The 17,360-nt window shown below is 53.9% G+C and overlaps 1 protein-coding gene across 5 annotated transcripts in view; it reads left to right on the top strand.

Moving 5' to 3' along the window:
* ERF (ETS2 repressor factor) overlaps nt 1–16,022 on the top strand; it is a 50,196-nt gene extending 34,174 nt beyond the window's left edge. For 2 of the 5 annotated variants that reach the window (XM_081018914.1, XM_081018916.1), the window contains exons 3-5: nt 9,436–9,670; nt 11,678–11,793; nt 12,902–16,022. In XM_081018914.1, coding sequence (XP_080875040.1) covers nt 9,436–9,670; nt 11,678–11,793; nt 12,902–14,133 — 1,583 coding nt within the window. In that variant the 3' untranslated portion in view covers nt 14,134–16,022. Of the gene's footprint in view, nt 1–479; nt 604–3,586; nt 5,725–9,128; nt 9,282–9,435; nt 9,671–11,677; nt 11,794–12,901 lie in introns of those variants that run through there. The other 3 variants (XM_081018915.1, XM_081018918.1, XM_081018917.1) reach the window with 3 other exon arrangements.
* The last annotated feature ends 1,338 nt before the right edge of the window (nt 16,023–17,360 follow it).

The following is a 17,360-nucleotide window of genomic DNA, read 5'->3' as shown; positions in this document are numbered from 1 at the left end:
CTATTTTCGGGGTAGGTTTTCCCCAAAAGGCTCAACACTTTGGGTTTGTTCCCAAAAAAGCTTTACAATTTTGGTGTGTTTCTTAAAGAAAATCTCAGCAATTTTGGTGGTTTCCTAAAAAAAACTCAACAATTTTGCGGGTGTCAGGAATTTTACTTTTTGAAATATGGCAACCCTAGCAAAATCTTCCTGGCACTCCTGCTACTAACATTTGTTATTACAGAAAGGGTGGGGGGAGGCTTGTAGATGCGTGCCTCATCTCTCTCCCAGACTCCCACCCACCACCCACCCATCTTCCAATTGCCTTCCCCCCTTAACTTCCCAAGTGCACAACTTTCCATCCCACTCCGGCCCGCGGCTCCACTCCGCGCGGCCCCTTTAACTTCCCCCTCTCTCCCCGAGCTCTGTGGGCGGAGCCGAGCCAGGCTGGGGCGGAGGGGCGGGCTCAGCGTGTCCATGGCGACGCGGCGGTGACGTGCGAGAGGGGGGCGTGGGCGTCCCGGCTCCATATGAGGCGGAGGGGGGGAAAGCGAGGGGGGCCAGAGCCCGAGTCCAACCCGGCGGCTGCAGCGCGAGGAGCCATGAAGACCCCGGCGGACGCAGGTGGGGACCGCGGGAAGGTCCCAAGCTTGGGTGGGGAGATGGGGGTCCCCCGGTGGGGGAGGAGTAAAAGGGGGGTGTCGCTTAGGGAGGGGGGGGGGTCGGCCGCGGCACGTGGGCTTGGAAAGTTGGAAAGATGCGGGGAAGTTTTCCCAGCAAAACGACCCCGGGAGAGTTCGGACTTTGGGGGTCCCGGAGGGGTAAAGGGGTAATCGTGCGTTATCTGTGCGCAAGAGATTCCTGGGTGAACCGAGAGGGACGGATCCTGCTCCGGAGGAGGGAAAGGAGGAAGGGGAGACGTTTCTATACAATCCTGCAAGGAGCGGCAGGGATCCACCGGGGAGCGAGGGAGGGAGACGAGGCAAGATCCGCAGCGGGCTCCGGCTCCCGTGCCTGGAGCGAAGCTGCAATGGAGGTTCCTGCAGGGAAGGGAATGGTGTGCAAGCAAGTTTTTTTTTTTTCCCCTTCCCGCCCCCTCCTCCCCCTCCCCCTCCCGGAGTCCATCTCTGGCAGCTAATGGAGGCTACTTAACTCTTGTTTCCTGTCCATCGAACCTCTCGGGGGAGATCCTTTCGCAGGGAGGCGGGCGAGGAGCGGGAGGCAGCCCACCCCTCTCTTCTCCGGGCTCCGCCGGAGTTTGCGAGCAGGAGCGGCGCAGGGACCTGTTGCATTTCCCTGCCCGGCTCCGTTTCGCGCGTGGCGGTGCCCGCTTGGCCTCGGGACGGAGCGTTCCAGCCGGGAGTTTCCGCTGCTGTCCTGGAATGGAGGGGGTGGGGGGCGTGAGCGGAGTTATGGGGGCGACTTTGGGGAGGTGGGGGATCGGGGGCGCCCTGGGTGTTTCTCTCCCGCCCCCTCCGGCCCGCTTGTTCTGCAGTGGGTGCTGCTGGCAGACTGAGGGGGCAGGGAAATGAATGGGGGGGGCTGACTGAGGCTGTGTGGGCCCTGATTTGTGGGGGTGGAATCTGCGTGTGTGGCAATTGTGGAGGCCTCGGGCTATGTGTGTTTCTCTCCCTTTTTTCCGCTCTCTACTTCCCACCCCCAACCGTCCCACAGCCGTGGGGTTGTGGGAGTTTTTGAAACCGGATTAGCTTCGGTTTCGGATAGACTGAATCCCGGTGGGTTTTCTTTGGGGGGCTGTGGGGTGGGGTGGGGAGATGTTGGAGAGACGTTACTCAACGCCACGTTGCCGAAACCGGATTAGACATCCATAGCCGAATGCGGTGGGATGTTTGCGTTCGCTTTGGGGAAAGGGGTGCACTTCGGAACTGGGGAAGTGGCCGGGGCGCTCTCCTCCCGTCCCATTGTCACCTTGGAAGCGATTAAAAGTGATAACACGGTAAAAAGACAAACGAGGCATGTGATTTCCTTTTCCCTGGTTACGGTGTGTGTGTTATATATTCCCCCGCAAAAAAAAAAAAATCAAATCTGGAGGATATTGTTGGCAAGTGGAAACGGTTCACGGCGCATCGCGGCGTGCGTGTATGTAAATACGGAGCGAGGGGAGCCCGTGAAATGGAGAAAAAGTTACAAAGCGTTCCGAACTGGAAATTCTGCGTTCGAAAAAGGAACTTTTGTTTCCGACAAACAACGTGGTGTTAAGGTGGCCTGGCGGGGATGGTCAGTGGAAGCGCGGCGGTGTAGGGGGTGGCCTTGCAAGTTGTGCATTAGTTGGTTTGGGGGTGGGGGTATCTCATGCCTCCTTTATCACCCTCGAACTCCCCACCACCTCAAACATAAGTAAGCCAGGTACATGGCGGGCGGGGCCCTCTTTTACACCAGCTGGCAAATGCTACCTTAAATGTAGCTTCAGTTTTCTTGTAGCGGGTTGGGGGGGGGAGGTTAATCTCCAACCTCAAATTCTGGACTTTAACCTCTTTATAAGGAAGGGGGGTGTCTCTGTAGAAGAATGCCCTCCCCTCCCCGCTTCTTGAAATAAAAACAAAAAAACCCCCAAGATTCAAAATCCGGCCTGAGTTGAATTCACTGGATTGGCGAGTGCGGGGGGAGGAATTGCTTGCCCACCTTTAAGCGGGGTACACTTAGATGTGTGTGGGAGTGTTGTCGGATCACTTTTACTAAGCTGGGCTCTTGCGGGGGGGGGGGTTGCCGTCTTAAAAATGGCCTTGCAGCGGTTTCCGTTTGAGGGCAAGTGGTTGGTGGACTTTGCTCCTTGAAAGGAGTTTGCGCGGGGGGGGGGAGGCGGATACGAAATAAAGCTGAGGTTGCATTAGGAGGTGGAGAAACAATTTGTTTGAAAGGGGCTTAAAAAAATCTTTTTGCATTGTGTGTGTGTGTGGACAGACAGCAGTTCCTTTAAATTTTATTTTTATTTTTATTTGGCAGAGGCTCTGGGGAGGGGTCAGATTCTTTCCTCTGTTCTCTTCTCTCTCACCCCCCCTCTCCTTCCTCTCTCTCACTCTCTGGTTTTGTTCAGAGCTTCCACCCCATCCCCCCCTGGCGCCACCCTCCCCCCTCCCTTCCGAGCCCGATTGTCTGTCTCCTGGAATCTTGTGTGTCTTTTTTTTTTTTGAAGTGCTTCTGTTCGGACTTGTCTTTCCCTCACACCTCCTCTTTTGCAGTAATCGAGGCCACTGAAAACTCTTCTCTCTCCCCCCCCTCCCCTTAAACTCTGGGAAAGTTCTTTTCTTTGGGCGTCTGTTTAAAAAAAGAAAAAAAAGAAACCCTAATAATAATTCCTGGGCCTCGCCCAAGCCGCTAGGAAAATAAAATCTTGCAGCGTTAACCCCCATGTTGGAATCTTTCTCACACACAGAGCGAACGCAGATCCCAGATCTGAAAGCATTCAGATCCCAATTGCAAGGCGCTTAGTTTTTCCACCGTCTGAAAAACGCTTTTTAAAAAAAAACTCCATCAACTTTGTTTTTGGCGCGGGAGGGGGGGGGAGGAAAGAGGTGTCTGGCTTCGTCTTTATTGCCACCCCTCGCTGGCATGCTTCATGCAGACGGCCTCTGATGTGGTTTCTACTAGCTGAGCGTGGGTCCCCCTCCCTCCTCCCCCCTCACCCCGCTTGCCTTGCTGAAAGCCAGAGAATGGTAGACTTGTGCATGTGGCTTTAAGAAAGCTGTTAGTATTGGGGAGTGATGTAATATTAAGGGTCCCCCCCCCTTCTGAAGCCGGGATTGAATTCCAGCCCTTTTAGCTTCTGGCTCCGGGGATTAGTCACAGGGGTGGTGTGGTTTGGAGTGTGTAAAAGGGGGGGGGGGTGTGATTTAAAGAGATATCAACTTAATTTCCAGTTTTCTTCTCTTCTCCCTCCCCCCCCTCCCACTTTTTCTTCTTCTTTGCTGTCTTCCAGGAAATCCCTGAGCAAATAACCATAGAGCCCCTTCTTCAAAACAGACCATAGTTCCTTGGAGGGGAGGGGAGGGAGGAGGGTCTCTGTGTGGCTAGCCTTGAGTTAGTCAACCAGACAAAAGGAGGTAAAGTGTTTTTAAGATGGAGTCCCCTTTCAGCTGAGCTTTGAAATAAAACACACACACACACACATGCTAGAACTCTGGCAAGCAGGAGCAGTTTCAGCCCCCCCCCCCATACACACACTTTCTCTCTCTCTTAGGAAGCAGTGGAAAATAGGAAGGGGGGCGTGGAGGGCTTGGCTTGGCCAGAGGAGCCTTTAAGCCAAGCCTGGGGTTGCGAACACTGTGTGCATTGTGTGTACGTTTTTCGTGCGCCTTGCTGCTCTCTCACTGTCAGGGAAAATACCCCTAATTGCCTTCAGTTCCCCCATCTGGGGCATGTCCATGGGTCAAAGGTGTTCTCCCCCTGCCTGCCCTCTCTGGGACAGAGCTGTGGCTCCGGGCTGCCCTCCTGCCACGGATGGGTTTGTGTGGCATGGCTGGTATCCCTCCCTCTCTGCTTTGGAGCCCTGCAGAGATGGGGAAACGGGGTGGGCTTCGTTTGATGAGAGAGATCTCTTGCCAGTGGGGCATCTGGGACCCATAAAAGACTGGGAGAGGTGGCTGGAAAGGGTTCGGCGGTGATGACAAACGCTCTCTCTCCCTGCTTAGTATGGCTTGGGTGGGTGGCAAGGACCTGCCACGAGCTCTGTGGTAGGGACGGCTGGTGTCTCGTCGTCTTCCCCCACCCCACCCAGCCAGCCAGTCCCTTGGCACAGGCCTGCCTCTGGTTTGTGCCAGAGCTGGGGGCACTGCCAGCCAACAGACGGTGGTTTTTGCCGCCAACCTCCCCGTGGGTTGGCAAAGGAGGTGGCTGAGTTGGTGGAGACATGGTGGCAACAGCCATGGGCGCAGGGTGGGTGGCAGCAGAGGACTTGTTGAAACGGTCTTGTGCCTCTTCCACTTTGGAATAATGGCGGGGGGGGGGGGAGAAAACCCTCTTGGCTGTGGCGTGTTGTGGTAGGACTTGGAAGGCAAGGATAATAGGGTGGGTGTGATCCTGGGTTCCTCGGTTTGGGTGCAAATGGGACTTTTGTGAATAAAGAAGGAAGTGTGTGTGTCTGCATAACTACTTCTTTATTTTAGTCGAGGAGATAGCAACCTAAACCCTTTCCCTGGAAGATTAAATCTCTGCAGCCTGATCATTGAGAGGGAGCTTCTGGGTGGGTGTAAAATGATAAGAGGATTGTGTCTTTGAGCAATGGGGCAATGCAACAAGCACCATCCTCCTTTCTCCCCTCTTCTCTCTCTCCCGGCCATAGGAACAGGAATGTGCCTGGTGCGTTCCTGGGAGGGTGTTAGTTGGTGAGAATCTAAACAGCAGGACAGGGTCTGCAGGATAGGCAACTGGAGGGGAGGGGGGTGTTGGAAGAGCTTGCCCTTTTAACCGGCTGTCAGCTCTGCCAGGCTCTTCCTCTTCCTCCCTTTCTCCTGCCATAGGATCTTCCAATTGGCTTGCCCCCATAGCAGGCACCCCACACTTCGTTAAGAGGAGACCAAAGTTTTGCAAGAGGCCTTTCCTCTTTAGCTGACGGGACTCTATACCCCCTTCCCTCCAACCGCCCTGATCCAAAATGATTGTGCCAGCTTGGAGGTCAAGCCCGACTGCAGGATTGCCCTGCAGAGAAGAGAAGAGCGGGGTGGACCAGGAAGCCAAATTTCCTCTCCCCCCAGCCACCACCACTCACCTGAGGTCTGATGTACACAGGTGAGTTGGTTCCAGCATGCAATATCATTGGCACATGCACCATTCTTCGTGCATCATTTAGCACATCAGTGGGGCCCTGTAGGTGCGTCTAGGATCCCAGCTTACATTGGATGGAGGTTTACAGTCCATTTGGAAGGCCACATGTTCCCTATCCCAGACTTGATTTTAGTGGCCGTGCAAATGTTCGCTAGCATCACTGAGGGCCAGCCTGCATCTCGCAGCACCAGGTGCATGAGCCTGCAATTGGGTACCACGATACACATACACAATTTTTGTCTTGACAACATGAACACTGCCATTTTTCTATTTCTTTTTTTAAAAGGGTGGAGGTATAGCCCTCTCCCACAGATAAGTCCTTCTGCTGACACCCAGGCTATCCTGGTACATGAGGTTTCTGCTTCTTTTAATGTGTGGTGTCCATGTCTGGAAAAGCAGTCCTAGGCAAAGACATTTCGGGGGAAGTTTTGCATTGCTGAGAGAAATGCCCTGATTGTCATAATCATGTGGAGGGCCCCCACCCGCCTTAAACTCCACGACGGAGGGGAGGGGGTTGCTCCTCCAGGGGAGGGGGTTGCTCCTCCGGCTCTGTTACACCCCGGGAGGACTCCGCTGGTGGGGGTGGCGGGGGGAGTGTATCTGGTAGCACCAGCCGGAGAACAGTAGCCCATTCAGCACACTGTGTTTAGTTCTCTGCAGGCGGCTGATGTCACGGCCTTCCTCCCCCCTTTTTTCCTCCACCGCCTTCCTAATTAGTGAGAACAGGACTGTGTGTGTGTAAGAGAGAGAGAGTTGGGGCTGACTCACATGCTGCAGCCGGGGGAGGCAAGGGGAGCAGGGCTGGCTTGTTTCTTCCCCGGCCCCCTCTTTTTCTCTCGCCCCCCCCTTCCACCCTCTTCAAACTCACAGGAACTGGGAGATGGGATGTCGTCCACCCACTCCACTGCTGGTGGAAAACAATTGGGGGGCCTGGATGGGACGCGAAACCAGGAGTCAAGCGGGGCATATAGGGGAACCTAAGATGTACCTGGAAATGGCTCCCCCCCCTTCCACCAGCCCCAAACAGGTGCTACTGAGCTTGATGCTTCACAATGCACTCCTTTTGTGAAGAAGAGGGAGCAACTTGCTCCAAACTTTCTCCTCTCCCCCCCCCCCATGTGGCTGATATTGGGGAGAAGGGACCCCGCTGCTTTTCGAACCAAGAGTCTTGCATGGGCACCTGCTGTATCTGAAGCTGCTTTTGCGCCGGGCATCAGGGCGGGGGGTTATTGTGCCTCCCCATACCGCCAGTGCGTAGTTGTGGGGTGCCTGTGGCTGCCTCTCCTTGGGGTGCTGCCCAGTTCACGCTGTGCCTTTTCTCCCTTCCTCCCCGTTTATTTTTAGCCTCTTGTCTCCCTTGCTGTTGCCTGTTGCTTGGAGACTGGTACTTTGTGGGGGGGGGGGGAGCGGGGTGGTTTCTGTTTGTAAAAGGCCCTTGTGGTGCCAGGGAGCAAGGCAGCGAGGAAGATGCTCAGCTGAAATTGTGGTTCGGGGGGGGCGCACAACTCTGCTTCCCCATCCCTGCCTGGACCGCACTTTAGCCCTTCCCTTTTGCCCGTTGGGGAATTCATGGGTGCCAGGGCTGTTGGGACACACACGCAACACGGAATAGCTTTGGAGCGCCCCCCCCAAGGCATGCGTCTATGGGACCCACCTCTAGCCCTCCCGCCCCCCTCCTCTCCAGATGACATCACCACCCTAATGGCTTGGTCTGTGCGCCGAGATGCCCTTGAGCCGGCGCCCGCCCGCGTCCCCAGCCTCCATTACAGGGCGCTGAATTATTGATGGGCTCAGAGCGCCTGGGGTTTGGGAAATGGGAAACCACAGTGCCCCCCTCCTTCCCCCCCCGGCAAAGCTCAGACACCCCCCTCCCCCAAGGCATTGGGCATAGGCTCAGCAATTTCAAGCCAAGGAGATCATGATGGGTTCGGTGGGGGGGGGGCGGAGAGAAAAGCGAAGAAGGTTGTGGGGTGGTGGTCTCCCTACAACCACCCATATACTCGTTGCTGCGTGAGGGAGTTGAACTGCTTTCTCTGTATGGATTTGGTGTGCCAGGCATGCCCTACTGACCCGTACACAAGAGAGTGGCATTGCCCTTGGAGCTGAGGCTGCTGGACCCCAGGACCTGGGAAACCGGGATTCAAATCCCTGCACCCAGTCTGTTCGCTGGGCTGAGCTACCTCACAGGGCTGTTGGGAGGGCTTACCTACAACCCTGTGAGTCTTGTTGACGAAAGGAAAGATGGGATGTAAATACGTTTTAAACCAAACTGTGGGTTTGTGTGGCACTGAGTTTGTGAGGCGCGCAGAGGTCGGAGCGTGTCCAAACTGGAAGGGCCCCCAGGATCCTTTAGGGAGAGCTCCCCCCCCCCCAAAAAAATTGCTTTAACTTGTGGGTGATGGGTGCACCCCTTCTGTTCCTCGGGCCTAGTGGGAGGCCCCATTCCCTGCAGGGCCAGCATGGAAACAGCCCTATTGTTTTCCCTTCCGACTTCCTGTTTATGAGAGAGCAGCTAAAATTTGGTGAGGTGGGTGGGAACAGGCGTGTTATTCCCCCCCCCCATCCCAGGATGTGTCAGAAACAAGTCTGTGGGGTGTTTGGGGACCCCCGCCTGCGTCCCACCCTCCTCAAAAAAGTTTTGATCCTTGGTGCTGCCAACACAGGCCTACTACGCACGGGGTAGTCTTAGGCTTGGGTGTGCTTCTGACGTCCTCTTGTGTTTTCCAGGCGCCCCCCCCCCCGCTGCAGCAGCAGCCCCACAGCCACCCCCCTCCCCAGGAATGCTCTGGGGCTGGGCTAGGCTGCTGCCTCGTGGCTGGAAAAAAGGGCCCCTTGTCTGGGAGCTGCTGACCTCAGCCACTAACCATCCCCCCCTTGCCCAGTGAGAACATGGCACAAAGAGCCTTCCTTCCCCCCTTTCTCCTCCCCCCCTTTTAAACATGTTGATGCTTCCCTCTCTCTCTGTGCCATAATGGGGCTGATTCTTCCCAGAGTTGCTGAGCTGCACCCCTTAGGTCTCCTTCTCCCCCCCCCCCCTTTGCTCAGTGTGTGTTTTGCTCTCGGGGTGGAGATTGTTGTACAGGTATGGGTCCCCGGGGCAGGACTCTGTAAGTTTGCTGATCTAGGCCGCCAGCTCTGGCTTCTTCGCACCCCCCTCCCTCCCAGGTAGAGGGAGGCTTAACATCAAGAGGCAAGCCTGGGCTGTTCCTCCCTCCCACCCACGCTTGGAGGAGGATCTGGTTGGGACCCAGCCTGGAAGTCGCAAGGCGGCTTGGCCGGCCTCCCAGCCTCCTGGCTGCACAAGAGGAGAGGCGGCGGCGGCAGCCGCCGGTTTCCTGTTTTTCCCCTCCCTGTGTGTGTGCTGGGGGGATGGCAGGGAGGGGAGAAAAATCCATGCGCCTCGTAGTTTCATCCTGCGGGGAGATGGGCCGGCGGAGTCCTGAACTTCCAGCCCTCCCTTGGCTGTAACCACTGTGCCCTACTGCCAGCACTTACCGATGGGATGCGGGAAGCGGATCAGAGTATGGGAAATGACAGGACCTTTGTTCCAAGTCTCCCCCTTCTTCTTCTTTTTTTTAACAGGAAAATTATTTGCTTCTCTCTCTCCCCCTCCCCGCAACCTGGCTGCTGCCTCCTCCATCCCGAGCTGGCTAACTCTACTTTTCTCATTGCCAGGGTTCGCCTTCCCAGACTGGGCCTACAAGCCAGAGTCGAGCCCCGGCTCGCGCCAAATCCAGCTGTGGCATTTCATCCTGGAGCTTCTGCGCAAAGAGGAATATCATGATGTCATCGCCTGGCAGGGGGACTACGGCGAGTTTGTCATCAAGGACCCGGACGAGGTGGCTCGCCTCTGGGGGGTGCGGAAGTGCAAGCCCCAGATGAACTACGACAAGCTGAGCCGGGCCCTGAGGTGAGTCGGGGGGGCGGGAGCTGGCAGAAAAGGGAAACCCCGAGAGTCTGCTTCCCTTGTCCCTGCCCTCCTGGGCTGTTCGATCCTGGCTGTGTAAACCCTGGGAACCAATATATAGAGTAGAAACCTGTATCCTGAGACTGCAGCCTTTTTTATTTTCAAAACATTGCATGGTGCTTGTCCTTAACGGCTCCAGAAACAGCTTGGCAGCACCTGGTTATATCCAGAAACAGGGATGAGCGAACAGAGGGGAAGACTCCAGAGTTCCTTGTCTGCCTCCCACTTCGTTTGTGAACAGACTTCTCTGCTTAATCCTTTGCTGTCTGACCACACACACAGATACACTATTTTCTGAATCTTCAGAGCAGAATGAATTGCGGAAGCCGTCAAATGTTGCCTACTTCATTCTGAGTTTATTTTTTGCTTTCGTTGGTGCATAATACATAATTTTTAAGAAATCATAAAATTGTAGGGTTGGAAAAGAGACCATGAGGGTCATTTAGCCCAACTCCCTGCAGTGCAGGAATCTTTCATTCATCTTGGGACACAAACGCATGACCCTAGTGCTAATCACGCAAGCCCCCAGTTCTCTGCTTTGTTTTGTTCCGCTCACCTTTGCAAAAGAGGCTCGGCTCAAAATGTGTGGCACGCTTGTGAAACCGCACCAGCCCATTGTGCCCGGCCATATATTGCTTTTGGAACGGTGCCTCACAACGACCCTGTAAGGTAGGCCTCTCTTGCTCCTTCCTGAGAACAAGTCTTCCCATCACCCTAAATCCACAGTCTCAGGTTTGCATTGGTTCTGTGTATCTAAATGGAAGACCTCTGGCTTTGTAATGCAGCTGTTGGGAACCTTTGGCCCTCCAGATTTTGCTGAGCCCCAATGCTCATCACTCCCTGGCCATTGACTGTGCTTGCTATGGCTGATGGGAATTGTAGTTCAGCGACATCTGGCTGGCCAAAGCTTCCCCATGCCCTGATAACAGTGATTTTCGTATAGTCCTGCCAGGAGGTTCCATCACTTTTGCAAAAGGATGGCTGCAGAGCAGAGGGTGCTGGATTCAGTCTGATTCAGAAGCAGGTGATGAGGAAAGACCTCTGCTGGAGAACGGCTGCCGTTCAGAGCAGGTTGCGCTGGGCAAGATGGCCAAAGTCCAACATGGTACAAGGCAGCTCTTTGCGTTTCATCGGACCAGAGTTGCAAGCCGGAATGATGGCCATTTTGGAGTCTGTACAGAGTTAGTAGCCAGAAAGGGACATTCACGCCATATATTTAAAACTATGATACCACTTCCTGCAAAGAATTCTGGGAGGTGTAGTTTGTTAAGGATGCTGAGAGTGGCCAGGATACCCTCTGTTCCCCTCCCAGTACTACAGTTCCCAGAGTTCCCTGTGAAGACAGATTGACTGATAAAGCATTCTTGAGAATTGTAGCAGCTTAGCTCTCTCGTGTGTGTGTGTGTGTGTGTGTGTGTGTGTGTGTGTGTTTGCGCGCATGCACATGTATGTGGTGGGGGAGGTTGATAAATCACTGTCTCCCCACCTCCGGTACCCACCTGTGCAACGGGGAACATAACCTCACAGCAGGAAATAATATGCATGCTTGTGGGAGCCGATAACTCCAAGGAGACAAATAGAACAGAGGTTTCACTCTTGAGCTGGCAGCAAGTAAGGGGCTTAAATCTGTTTCCGCCTCCTGTGGGATGGTGAAAATGAAGCTTTACGAATGTTCTCTAGCCATCACCTGGAGGAGATGGGTAACCCAGGCATCCAAGCAAGTGATAAATTTCTTGTTCCACCATGAGGTCTAGAAACTTGTCTGTTGTTAACAGGTTGTGCTGAATAGGTGCCCAGGCCGCAAAAAACTCAAATCTGCTCTGAGTGTGGAGGAACCACAGAACTGCCCACCAAGTATTCAGTGTCTGAAGAGTTTCTGTAGTGGGTGTTCAACGGGGCTTGTGAGTCACTGACCTTCCTCTCCTCCTCCTGCGCCTTGTCCTCCTTCAGGTACTACTACAACAAGCGGATCCTACACAAGACCAAGGGCAAACGTTTCACCTACAAGTTCAACTTCAACAAGTTGGTGCTGGTCAACTATCCATTCATTGACATGGGCATGGCAGGTGAGTTGGGGGGAGGGCAAAGAAACCAAAAATTTAAACCAGGTGCAGGGAATCTTTGGCCTTCCAGATGTTGTTGAGCTACAGCTCCCATCAGCCCCAACAATCGGGAGCCCATGGGCCAAGGAGAATGTTGGGAGTTGTAGTTTGGCACCATCTGGAGGGTCCAAAGGTTCCTTGCACCTGGCTCAAGCGAAGGTTTTCATTAGAGGAATGTTTAGCCGGCAAATGCATGTCAACATGCAGAAGTGGTGAAAGTGATGGGGTGGGTTTTTTTTTGCAAAGATTGGGGGTGCTACCTTGGTGTACGAACAAAGCACCCCTCCCCTATATGGTGGTAGCTACACAAAAGGCATAATGTAGAATCTCGTGCCTGCTCTTCCCTGTGCACAGGGCCAGGGGCAAAGACCCCTGTTACAGGAATGCATGCGTTCTGTACATGAGGTTCAGCCCCTGATGTTCCTACGGAAAAGGTTTTTGGGGCTGTGCTACAGCTGATAGAAATTGAAGCCTGAAATATCAGTGGATGTGCAGTGAAGGCACCAGAATGAATTGCACAACTTTTGGGGGCTGCCACCAAGAAGACCCTCTCCTGGGCCACCACTATCACCCAAACTTCCGAGGGAGGTGGAAAATTGGCTGATCTAAAAGCCCAGTAGGGAGGGAGGGAGGTCGTCTTTCAGGTACTGTACTAAGATAGCTCAGTTGGTTAGAGCGGGGTGCTGATGACTCCAAGGTTGCAGGTTCGATCCCTGTATGGGGCAGCTGCATTGCAGGGGGTTGGACTAGCAAATCATCAGGTTCCTTTCCAACACTACAATTCTATAAGTCAATCAAGGCTGTATACACGAATGGTGAGCACCATGAATTGGGCCTGAAACTGCACAGCTAGCCGATACTGGATATGTACATGCTAGAATTTTATGTTGTCAGCTGTCTTGAGATTTATGGATGAAGGGTGGTATGCAAATTTAATTTAATAATAATAGAATTTTGGAGGGATGCAATAGAAGGCAGAAGGAAAGTAAGGATAGGACTGGGTCAATTTTGTCTACTTCCTCCTTCCTCCTCCCATATGTTGGATCTCCCTAACTTCTCTTCGTTTCCGCAGGCGGGGCTGTGCCCCAGAGCGCCCCTCCCGTGCCGTCCGGCGGCTCCCATTTCCGCTTTCCCCCCTCAACACCGTCCGACGTGCTGTCTCCCGCCGAAGACCTGCGCTCGCCGGGCGTCTTCTCGGCCGTGGCGCGCCGCCTGGCGCGGGGCTCGGTCAGCGACTGCAGCGACGGCACCTCTGCCAACTCGGAGGTGGAGGAGTCCCTGGCTGAGGAGCAGCGTCGCGGCGGCGGGGAGCCTGGAAGCTTCCGGGGCCCCCCGGTGCCCGGCCACGGCCGCTTGACCCATGACGGCCTCTTCCGGGTCTACCCGCGCCCGCGGGTCCCCGAGCCCCTCAGCCCTTTTCCTGTGTCTCCCATGGCCGGGCCGGCGGGCCTCCTGCCCCCTCAGCTGTCCCCGGCTCTCCCCCTCACACCCACGCACATGAACTATACCCCTTCACCCACCCTCAGCCCCATGTACCCTGGCGGCTCCCACTTCTCCTTCAACCCAGAGGACATGAAGCGCTATCTCCAGGCCCACACTCAGAGTGTGTACAACTACCACCTCAGCCCCAGGGCCTTCCTCCACTACCCAAACATCGTCATCCCGCAGCCCCAGCGCCTTGAGAAACCGCCCCTGCCACCGCCGCCGCCACCGCAGGCCGAAGAGCCGCCTTCCCCTTTCAAGTTCAAGCTGCAGCCGCCGCCATTGGGGCGCCGCAACCGTGACAAGCAGCAGCCCCCAGGCCTGCCCCCGGGAGAGTCCAGCAGCGGCATGCCATCCTCCTCCTCTTCTTCTTCCTCCTCTGCCTCTACATCTGGGGCGGAGCCGCCTCTGCTGCCCCAGATCAAGGTGGAGCCCATTTCTGAGGGTGAGTCGGAGGAGGACCTGACCGTCGAGGTGACCGACATCAGCGAAGACGACGAGGACGTCTTCAAGGCTCCTCTCGTGCCTCTGGAAAAGCTGGAAGAGGAGGAGGAGACCCCGGCGGCCGCAATGGCGGCCGCGCCTCCCGCCTCCCGTGCCGGGGAGAGCGGCAAATGCATCCCTCTCAAGCTGCGCTTCAAGCGCCGCTGGAGCGAGGACCAGAGGCTGGAAGCGGGCGCGGGGGCCGAAGAAACGGATGACAAGAAGGTGAAGGGGGAAGACGACGCCAGCAGCCACAGGGACGGGGTGGGCGGCCGGCGGATCAGCACTGAGCTGCAGAGGGCCACGGCCGAGCTCACCCTGGAGAACCGGGATTCCTAGAGCTGGGATGCGCAGCCCCCCACGGCTCCCTTCCCAGGACAGACGGACAAAATGGGCAGGTGGGGGAAGAAGGGGGGGGCTGGTTTTGCTGCCTTAACTCAGAGATTATCTTTTTACCTTTTGTCAGTTTCCCTTCTCTCTACCCCTCCGCCCCCTGTTTATTCCGGAAACTCTGTAAATTTTATTATTATTTCTTATCTGGAAGCCAGACGAAAAGGAAGAAAAAAAAAAAGGAGGAAAGAAAAAGAATTAGGGGGCGGGGCGAAAAAAAATATTGAACAGTTTTTACGTGTCTATATACATATATAAATATATATATATAAACTCTTTGCGGGGAGGGGGGATTTCTAAAAAAATTAATATGCTGGGACGACTTTTAAGGGTTCTCTTTATTCCTGTTCAACCCCCTTTCCCTTAAAATCCTTTAAGGTTATATAGTCCAAGGCCTTTGTTAAAAAAAAGAAAACCCTGCAGGAATGAGTAGGGTTTTTTATTTTTAAAAAGAACGAAAGCTCATAATTTTGGTTTGCCTTCACGGGGTTTTTTAAGGGGTGGTCTTATTAAAAGAACCCACCTCCCCGATATTTTCCTTCTCCCCCCCCCCCCCACCCCTTGCGATTGGCAAGTTTTAAGCACAATACACTTTTTAATCCTCCAGGGGATTGAGAAGAGAATTAGCCATATTTCTCACGCATCTCACTCCATTTTAATAGCGCCCAAGAAGTGGGGTACGGGGTAATTAATATCCCCTTCTAACTCATACTATGTAGAAGTGATGTACCTTTTTAAAAATAAAATACACCCCCCTCAACTACGCTCTTCCCCTGCCCCACCAAAAAAACACGGAAACCAACCTCATTTGCCTGAGGGTCCTAGGGCAGAGAGTGTTGGACTGCTCTTGAGTCTCGCTCCAGAGCATCATCTTAATCTCTTCCCCCAGCCCATCTCTCCTATGAATAGTAAGCTGGTATATTTGTGAAACCTTGGGATCCAAAATAATGACAGAAGAGGGATTTCCACCCACCCACCCACCCCTCCAAAGAAACTCCTTCATAATCCATTGCTTTATGTAACCAAAAATGAAATAGTGGGCTTGGTCACAGTGTGCCCGCCTCTCTGCCTGTCCCACTGTGGTCTTGGGTGGGTGGGATTTCAGAGGGGTTTTTAAGTGCCTGTTGCAAGTGCTTTTTCCAAGAGAGTGGGCACTCCTATTTCTTTTTTTCTCCCAACCCTACTTTTCCAATACTCTTTGTCCCACGAAACCCCCCTCCCTTCCTCTCTCCACGCCTCTTCCCCCACCCCCAAATTAAGGCACTGTTTCGCCACCTCGCTGAATAAATCCCTCCTTGAGAGGGAGGGCCGGAAGCTGCCCCACCTCCCCCTTTCTGTCAAAGAGGGAGATTTGGAGCCAGGGGGTAGGGGGTGACTGCAGGATGACAGTGCCTTGCAAAAAAACAAAAAAAACAAAGCAGGGATCTTTCCCCCCCCCCAAACAAACACTTGTGTACCTCCTAATTGCGCCCCAAACCCAAGCAGGCATACCCGCCTTTGTTTTCAGCTACCCCACATTCAAGCAGGAAAGAGACTTTTTCCAGTTCCCAGCAGGAGAGAGAAATGTTGTCTGTTGTTTTTTCTGCATCCAGACAAAAAAGCAAAACCACCACTCAAAACGGGTTTTGGAAGGGTGGTGTTAGCCCAGAAGGCTAGGTCTTCGATCATAACCTGCTGTTTGTAGGCTGGACATAACGAGGCATCATGCTAAAGGGTTTTTTTTAATACAGCCTTATTCAAATTCTTGTACATATCGAGGAAATGGGGGTGTCTCATTTTAAGAATGTAAAAACAAAACAAAAAAAAGACCAATAAAAAAGGGTTTTGAGATTTCATAACTTTGTGCTCACTTAGAAAAAGAAAAGAAAACTGCTTGGTGAATCTTGGAAAGTTACTGTTTAATGCATTGCTCTTGATTTGAGTGCATTGCTATAATGTTTCCCTAAAAAGTGGTTCTGCATTGACTGCAAGTTCTCTACCAAGAACATCTGAATTCTGCCACATGAAGCTTAATAGTGGAAGCTTATTTATCCACCTCTAGCTTCTAAGAGTGGGGGGATTATTGCCCATGGATTTACAAGCAGAGTTTGGTAGACCTATTCGAGATGATAAAAGCTGAGATTCTTGAAAAGGTAAAATTCCAGACTATGCTGCTATAGATGCATATAGGTAAAGGGACCCGTGACCATTAGGTCCAGTCGTGGCCGACTGGGGTTGCGGCGCTCATCTCGCTTTATTGGCCGAGGGAGCTGGCGTACAGCTTCCGGGTCATGTGGCCAGCATGACTAAGCCGCTTCTAGTGAACCAGAGCAGCGCACAGAAACACCGTTTACCTTCCCGCCGGAGCAGTACCTATTTATCTACCGTATTTTTCGCTCTATAGGACACACTTTTCCCCCTTCAAAAATAAAGGGGAAATGTGTGTGCGTCCTATGGAGCGAAGATGCCATAGCCCCGCGACCCTCTCCCGGCTGGAGAGGTGACGCGCAGCTATGGCAGGAGCCTCTCCGCTGCACCTTTCCGCTGCTCCCTGACCTGCTCTTTGGGGCTGGTGGTGGGCTTCCCCCCGCCAGCCCCAAAGAGCAGGTCGAAAGGAACCTGAAGCCTGGAGAGCGAGAGGGGTCAGTGCACACCAACCCCTCTCGCTCTCCAGGCTTCCAAGGTAGCCACCTGAATGCACCTTAAACGGCACCTTGTTTTAGAGCGGGAAAACAAGAGGGAGAAAGTTCTCCCCCTCTCTGCGCAGCGCCTCCTGCCGCTTCGCTGAAGGGGCGCTGGGCAGAGAGGGGGAGAATTTTTTTTTCTTGTTCTCCCCCCTCTAAAACAAAGTGCGTCCTATTGTCCAGTGCGTCCTATGGTGCGAAAAATACAGTACTTGCACTTTGATGTGCTTTTGAACTGCTAGGTTGGCAGGAGCAGGGACCGAACAACGGGAGCTCACCCCGTCACGGGGATTCGAACTGCTGACCTTCTGATCAGCAAGTCCTAGGCTCTGTGGTTTAACCCACAGCGTCACCCGCATCCCTTATAGATGCATATATGACTCCGCTTAGAACATGGTAGGGGTGAGGATTGTGTGGTCCTCCAGACATTGTTGGACTCCCAACACCCATTAGCCTGAGCGAGGATGGTCAATATTTGTAGAGCTACAGGTTCTCCAAAGAGGCCTTGCTTCT

This window comes from Podarcis pityusensis (genome assembly GCF_964106645.2).
Source record: "Podarcis pityusensis genome assembly, chromosome: 8".
Lineage (NCBI taxonomy): Eukaryota > Metazoa > Chordata > Lepidosauria > Squamata > Lacertidae > Podarcis > Podarcis pityusensis.
The sequence above is the reverse complement of the archived record's forward strand: the minus strand, read 5'-3'. Positions and strand labels throughout refer to the sequence as shown.